Genomic DNA, 7790 nt, shown 5'->3' with positions numbered 1-7790 from the left:
ATTATAATGTGTCGCATCTAGTCCTAGATTCGTTTTTTTGGGACTGAGAGAGTATCTTTTCACTATCTTTGTTAATATAAGATTATATACAAAATGTAGTGCCATCTATCAATATATGGCGGGAATGACAAGAAACATAGTGGATATGCTACATGATCAGGAGTGAGAGTAATTCTATGTGTTCACCATGTTGCTCCGTAAATAGGTTATTAAGAAAGTGGTAGGACAGATAAAAGGTAACTAGCTAAGCATGATAGTTTTTTTCACCGTACATTATGTTTTGGATCATACGCTAGAGTTTAATACTTATTTTCTTGTGCATAACTAATCGACATAACGGTAACTCTAACTAGGGGCTTTCTCCATCCAGGATGATATTATTAGTCATTTAAGCTCAATTGGCAGTCTATGGTAAAATTTATCGTTGAAGCGATTCCATTGAGGTTTATCACAAGTTTGTCCCTATGTATTCCGGGTGTTATTGTTTACTATATCAACTTTTCTGTACACGAAGTGCATGCATGGCTCGCGTTCAACTCAGTTACTTCAGTGCTTCGTCTATTGCACCTGCCTTGGGACATTGTGGTTACCTTCACGCACATGTATACTCATAAAGAGAATTTAAGCGGGAGTATACATGTCCCAAGTTGTGTTAAGGGTTTCAATTGAGAGTAGAACCAATAAACCATAGTTTCTGACTCAATGTACAAGGCTAATGATGAGGAGATCCATATTAACAACTCCATGGTCGTAGTCATGAATTCCATGTATGAGGTCGACAATTAAGGCTTCATGGCCGCTGACTCATTGGGAGAGGCCAACGAGAAAGTGCCCATGGTTGCTGACTCCATGATACATGCACTAATCCAGCTGAGAGCAATTTGGTGTTGGCTTAGATGACACGCTCGACAGTATTTAATAGGAGTCGTAGAATAGGAAATAGGAATCTCAATAATTTCTTGCTTGTGAGGACATATCTAAAACGACCAATGATATCAATCCAAAGGGAGTATAAAATTAAGGTGGCGATATGTATATACGACGGCCTAGGGTAAAATTAACGAGTGATCCGTGACTATACATACTATAATAGTTGCCATGGACAACATTTTCAAAATTCACCAAAATCATCCATTAGGACCTGTTGGTAGAGGTCATGATGACATATCATTATAATCTAATCTACACTCTGGTTGATCTTCAGTTGCTTTCATATCAAAAAGTATAAAATGGATTCGACTTTGTACGAAAGTTCAAAAGAAAAGCACCATGTTAACATACGCAATCAAGAAGCTTAGGGACGTCCTTCCTCTATATATCCATTCCGTTTAAGAAAAATATGCTTCATTCGTCCTTCATTTATCCAAAAATATATGTATTACATTAACATAGTCTTAAGACTTCAATTCTGACCACCAATTTCCATGATAATAAAATAATAGTACTGCCGTGGAAGTGCAACAACTAATGAAATCATAACGTCATGGAGTATCTTTCAGACAAAACATACACACGTCGTTAAATGAATCCAATCTAAAACATAAAAAAGGTATCGACCTAGGAATGTTTTTCACAACTGACAGGAAATTATTAACATTTTACCATACACAGTAAGTAATACAGTAAGTAAAATCTCAAACAAGTTCATCAGATAGGTTTTCCCTGAATTCCTGCTACCTAAGCAAATAGCCCAAGAGAAAGAAGAACGCCCGGCTAGCATGGGCCGGGCCGTAGCATTGGTTGATTGCAACCATCTTCTCGTGGCAGTTACGAGCAAACCTTGTTGCCTGGGTTCTGAATCCTTTGACAGGCAGTCGTCCTACTGTCCGACCGTGCTCCCTCCGTCCTGATTTTAAGTTTTTACTTGCACTATTTTACCATTCGTCTTATTAAAAAAAATTTTAAAATTATTATTTATTTTCTTTGTGACTTACTTTATTATCCAAAATACTTTAAGCACAACTTTTCATTTTTTATATTTACATAATTTTTTTGAATAAGACGAGTGGTGAAACATTATAAGCAAAAACTTAAAATCCCTTATATTATGGGACGGAGGGAGTAATTCCGTAAACACAACACCTTGCCGTAGATTGTACTATACTGCTCCAGTAATAATGCTTACCACTACTCCTACCATGAAAACCAACTGCCTGGAGAGCCTGGACTTCTGCTCAAGAAGTGAAATCCTTTACCATGTTAGCTTCAGCTGTTGCCGACTCGCTGTCATTTGTCAACTACCGCCGCCTTCTGGTCACCCTGGACTTCTACTACACTGATTTTGATAGCAACACCGCACATCCCATTTCGAGGTTGATATCTTTCGTACCTGCAGAATCAGCCGCGATAGAAGCCAACTCGGCGATGCTTCTGCTGCCGCCGCCGCCGAACGATGATTGTAGCGTGGAATTAGATGTGGTCGTGGATAGATAAGCTGTGTTTAGTTCACACTGAAGTTTGGAAATTTGATTGAAATTGAAACGATGTGATAGAAAAGTTATGTGTATATGAAAAGTTTGATGTGATGGAAAGTTGGAAGTTTAGAAAAAAACTTTGTAACTAAACAGAGCGATAGATAGCTGGTTGGTACTTGGTAGTAGTGGTCTGGTACGTACACGGACAATTCTTCTGCCGTCCATGTGGTGGGTAGGCGTACATCCTTTATTGTGATCACCAACCGTGCCATGCACGCACACCTAACATTCCGGCACAGGTCTGTCTGAAAATGTAATCACTGCTAAACCAGCTTAATTATCACAGCGGAGAGGGGTCGCCAGCCCACCACAACTTGATTATGTTATTAATCACTAGTGCTGTCCACAGATGATCTCCACTAATTAGCTCTCTTATATATCTCACAGAGATTTAAAAAAAAACAGTCAATAACTGAAGACATGTTTCCTTCAAAAAAAAAAAGAGAGAACTGAAGAAATGAACTTTGGTATAGAACATCCATAAGTTTGTATCAAGAACTGAATGTATAATTTATCCATTAATCAGTGTACAAAGAAGGGGGCTGAAATCTAAGAACTTCTAATGGTAACATGAAGAACAGAAGGATTTCAAAGAACATTTACGATTACAGACTCTACCACTAATTCTTGGAAGCTTGGAGCTTGGATGTGTAGTAGGCTGGAACAACCTGGGAAGCCGAGGCGGCGGCGATCTCCAGTTCATGGCTCCGGCGGTGGCAGCTCGGCGGCGGGCGCCACCTCCTCCACCACGGGCGGCGGGGGCTTGGCCTCCCGCCGCCTGGCGACCCGGCGAGGCGGCGGCGACCCCCAGCAGCACCACCGGCGCGCCAGCGTGGCGCAGTCGTACCGCTCGTCGGGCCCGTCGGCGTGGCGCGCGCACACCCGGCCGAGGACGCAGGACAGCAGGGTGAGCACCAGCACCGCCGCGAGCACGGCGAAGAACGTGCCGATGGACCCCCCGCCGCCGTGGCCCCGCGCCGCCGCCCCCTCGGCGGCGGCGGCGACGGAGCCCTGGTAGTCCGGCTGCAGCGGCGCCGCGAACGTCGCGATCGCCGGAGGCGGAGGCGGCATCGACGACGGCATGGCAGTGGCCGCCATTCTTGCATCCAGTGGGGGGGTGTGATCGATGGAATGGACCAGCTGAGTGGGATCGTCGTGGAGTTGGGGAGGAGACGATCAGAATTCAGACGAGCATAGCATGGGATGGGATGGGAGCAGGAATGGAATATTGAGAGGTTTCGTCGAAAGCGTCAGCTCGCTTTGCAAAACTACTACTACTACTCCACGATGGTGATGTGTCGAAGGATCAAAGGAGGATAGGTGCAGAAAAGTTCAGGGAAAAAAAAGGAGAGCAAACAGCAAAGTCTGCATTTCTGAAACTGCAAGGACGGCTTTTGTTCGGATCGAGTGGAGAACTACATGGAAAGGGAGCAAAAGTGTGATGGCTGGTAGTCATACTATCCGTGGAAAATTCAGGAAGATGCAAGGGGTTGCGAATTAACCTTGAGAAATGTATACATCAGGGACTTTACTGGTGTTGTTTGATTAACATGCAAGGTGGTTTCCCATGAAACATTTCCAACTTTACGTTTGTCTTTGTGACTTTGTCCAGGCACAGGGTAGATGCAGTTATTTCTACCATTTGTTCCATACTCTCGCCCTTTTCCGTTTCTACTTTCTGCTGTTGTTAATTATGGATAAATGTCAACTTTTTCTTCCTTGAGACGATGATGTGCTGCGCCAGTCGCAAATACTGCCGATCAAGCCCAAGCAAATCCTACTTTAAGGAGGCCCAAAGGAATTGGCCTGAAAGTTTAAATTGGGTCTAAACCTGGCCCAAACCAACATAAAAACTGGCCGCTGCTGGGCCTCGCCCCACATTCTCGAGGCCCTTGCACTCTTGCAGGCATGCACAGCCTTATTTATCCAGGCCAGCTGTAAATCCTTAAAATTGAGCTTCAGATTTCGCCATGAATCAGTGATGTTTCGCGTAATCAGAATATGGACGCTCAGCTGTTCAGTTTGCCTGGACGATGCCTTATGGTTTTCTATTTTCTGTTTAAAACAGGTTTTAACAAAATTAAAAAGAAAAAGTTGATCTCTCCCCCACGCAACCACATCATATGGTCCATAATCTTTATATCATTGGCTAATTTTTAGTCTAACAGCAGCTTTCAAACCGCATTCTTTTTTATTTGACGATGTTGTACTACTTTATCCAAGCCTCAGCTGATGAAGAGGTTCAGAGAGATATTTAATTATTTACACTCTTTAATTATTCTATATCTTATAAACAACGAGTGGTAAATAGTTAAACATGATATCTTAAAAGTAGTAAATAGTTAAATGTTTAGGAATTAAAAGAGAGAAACCGGTTTACGGGCCGTCATACCATTACCAGCAGAAAACGCTCGTTAAGATTCACGGGAAATGCGTGGCTTTACCTGACGCGTGCGTGGCTTCCGTGCATGCCTTATTAGCTCCAAAGACCAAAACTTCAGTACAAGAAACGCCAATCTAGGCTAGCTGTTAGTTGCCTGTTTAAGGGAGATGAGCAATGAGTTGGCTTGAAAGAATCAACGAGATCGATCCGTCAAGCCACTCGAGCTTCTCAAGCAACCTAAACTAACACCTCCGTCTCACTCCTCCAGGCACGCTAGCCACGATGCAGTTAGGCATGGGCTAGCTATAGCTAATAGCTAAGCTCGATCGATCTCTTCTCCTCCTCCTCCTATCCACTGTCCAAAATACGGTGATCGATCTGTCTCCGACTGCCGCCGCCGATGTCGTCGTCGTCGTGCGCGGCGGGCGCCGAGGCCACCGGGCTGGTGGCCATGGACTGCCTGGTGGTATGCTGCTGCTGCCCGTGCCTGGTGCTGCAGATCACCGTGTTCCTCTTCGTCAGGCTGCCCAAGAAGGTGGTTGTCAAGTCCAAGAGGATCATCCTCCGGAGATGGCACGGGAGAAGATCATCATCATCGGCGGCGGCGGCGGCGGCCAAGAGAGGCTGCAGCACGGTCGACCCGGCTGCAGGCGTGAAGAAACAGCTGGAGGAGCTATTTGACGACGACGATCTATTCCAAGGCGCATTCGGTGGCGGGATCAACGGAGGCGGCGGCGACGACGAGGAGGGGTGGTGGAAAGAGAGGTGCTTCGCCGTCGACGACGACGACGGCGGCGTGTGGGAGGCGCTGATCGAGCAAGAGGGGCTCTTCTGGTTCGGGAGCTTCTGGGGCCGGACGACGGAGCAGGTGGATCGTCCGGATCAGTTTGGAGACGACGAACATGCCCACCCAGCCTTGAGGTTTCCTCTCGTTCTCAAGAGAGTTTGTGACTAAATTAGCTAGAGTACTTAATTTATCAATGCAAGCTTAATTAGGGACAGTCGCAACATAATTCAGGCGTTGAGCTCGGTTTCTGGCTGATGATTGCTCATTGAGTTCTTAATCAATTACATCCTGTTCCGGCCATTTCCATTTGCATCGCTCTTCAGTGGACAACTAACAAATCACAAATGTACATATCACGATATTAACTTCAGAGTCGAGAAGGGACAATGAATAAAAAACACACGGCATTAAGTCTGTAACACAGACGCTGACGGAGCCATTTTCTCTGCTGGCCTGCATGCATGCTCACCCTGCACCTGCAGCGTCCACTTGGTCTGTATATTTTCAGAGGACTTTGAATCTCCAGACGGAAGTGTATTTACAACTTCGCGCACACTTAACAAATCACAAATGTACATATCACGATATTACCAATGTCATATATGACATGTATGATTAAACATATCACTTCACAGACATAATACATAGAATGTAAAGTTCAATCTACACAATACTCCAAAATACACAAATTTGGCTATGAACAATAATGTTGATTGAATCTATTTATGTTCTTTTTTGGCTGTGTGGATTGAATCTGTATGTTTACGGTGTTCACATTCTAAAAAAAAGAGTAAAAAATCAATTGTAGTGAATGACATGTATAGCATTAAAGCATTGGTACAGGTACCAAGGATAAAAATATGATTTTGCTAGTAGAGAAAAAAAGAACATAACGGTCCCTAAATTTAAATCGGTATACCGCATAGGTACTAGTTAAGTCGTTTGTCTGGTATTGGGGTACATGTTCTTATTTGCGTCATTTCCTCTAGATATACGTCACGTTCTCTAATATTCTCATTCACATGGTTTCCTATATATTTTTGTTTTATTCCAAATAACACGTTACTAGTGTAAAAGTTCTCGTTTGTATGGTTTTCTTTATATTTGTGTTTTGTTCCCAAGAACACGTCAAAACTCCTCTTTTTAATTATTCGTGTCACTTAGATCTTGCCATAGCTTCTACCGTGTCTCCTTGCGGGTGCACCTATCCAAAATGTAGAAGAAAAATATAGAAGGATATCTCATTCCAGTCCCTTATACAACAAAATTTATGAACTATATGTAAATAACTAATCAACTACATAAAATAAATCTTATTCGATAAGATTCGCTTAGCCATTAACCGTTCGATCTCGTCCCATGTTGAATCCTCAACCATGTAGTGCTTTTCCCTTTGTTTCATTCCAGTGAACCACTTTCAACCCTATAACAAGAACAAACCGAAAAGGTAGAAGAAATAAGACAACCTATTTTTCCCCATAAGATCTATTCAATGCCCAAATTAAACGCATGATTTACATTTTTTCCACCAAATGCTACTGAGCAATGCAACCAGGTATTCGATTCACTCAAAATGCCCATATTTTATATAGTTAATTACACAACTACCATGATTTTTATTCTATATCTTACCACCTTTTTTATCCATGGCCCATATTGTTTACCTCTCAATACCTCTAAGTAGCTCGCAAGTATCATAAAAGCTCTTGTTGTATAAATTTTTTATTTTGCATAACCTTTTGATAAAAGCTCTCGTTGTATCAATGGTATCACGGTTTTTATTTTGTACAAACCTTTTGATTGATACTCCTCCGAGAAGCAAACGAGTACGCATGCACTTGGAGTTATAGAAGCCCATTCCCCAAATCCAGTCACCGATCCGTTAGGTTCCGTGTTAGCTAGCTCCCAGAGCGTGCCGGCGACATATGTATCGCCGCCGACCGCCGTGCACACAGAATCCATCCAGTCGGTGCGCGGTGCGCCGTGTCTCGGTCGACAAGCGACACCGGACAACGACCTCAGCTCCACGCACACGCACGTGATGATTGGATTTTGGATCGTATACGTACCCCACGCATTACGCCAATATAGGCTCGCGTAACAACATCAAACACGCCCGCGTCCGTCACGCTTTGGTCCCCTCCGC

The 7790-nt window shown here is 43.6% G+C and overlaps 2 protein-coding genes across 2 annotated transcripts; one reads left to right on the top strand and one right to left on the bottom strand.

Annotated features, from left to right (window-relative positions):
* Nucleotides 1-2951: 2951 nt before the first annotated feature.
* LOC127763703 (uncharacterized) lies at nucleotides 2952-3899 on the bottom strand. Its single transcript, XM_052288484.1, has one exon. The coding sequence runs from the start codon at nucleotides 3570-3572 to the stop codon at nucleotides 3174-3176; it is 399 nt and encodes a 132-aa protein (XP_052144444.1). The 5' UTR covers nucleotides 3573-3899; the 3' UTR covers nucleotides 2952-3173.
* A 1106-nt stretch (nucleotides 3900-5005) lies between these two features.
* On the top strand, nucleotides 5006-6100 carry LOC127763702 (uncharacterized). Its single transcript, XM_052288483.1, has one exon. It carries the CDS (start codon nucleotides 5258-5260, stop codon nucleotides 5810-5812), a length of 555 nt encoding a protein of 184 aa, XP_052144443.1. The 5' UTR covers nucleotides 5006-5257; the 3' UTR covers nucleotides 5813-6100.
* The last annotated feature ends 1690 nt before the right edge of the window (nucleotides 6101-7790 follow it).

This window comes from Oryza glaberrima, chromosome 2 (genome assembly GCF_000147395.1).
Source record: "Oryza glaberrima chromosome 2, OglaRS2, whole genome shotgun sequence".
Classification (NCBI taxonomy): Eukaryota; Viridiplantae; Streptophyta; class Magnoliopsida; order Poales; family Poaceae; genus Oryza; species Oryza glaberrima.
The sequence above is the reverse complement of the archived record's forward strand: the minus strand, read 5'-3'. Positions and strand labels throughout refer to the sequence as shown.

Bases quoted from the DNA above. Each gene is read 5' to 3' on its own strand.
- LOC127763703 (XM_052288484.1), bottom strand. From the start codon at position 3,572: ATGGCGGCCACTGCCATGCCGTCGTCGATGCCGCCTCCGCCTCCGGCG.
- LOC127763702 (XM_052288483.1), top strand. From the start codon at position 5,258: ATGTCGTCGTCGTCGTGCGCGGCGGGCGCCGAGGCCACCGGGCTGGTG.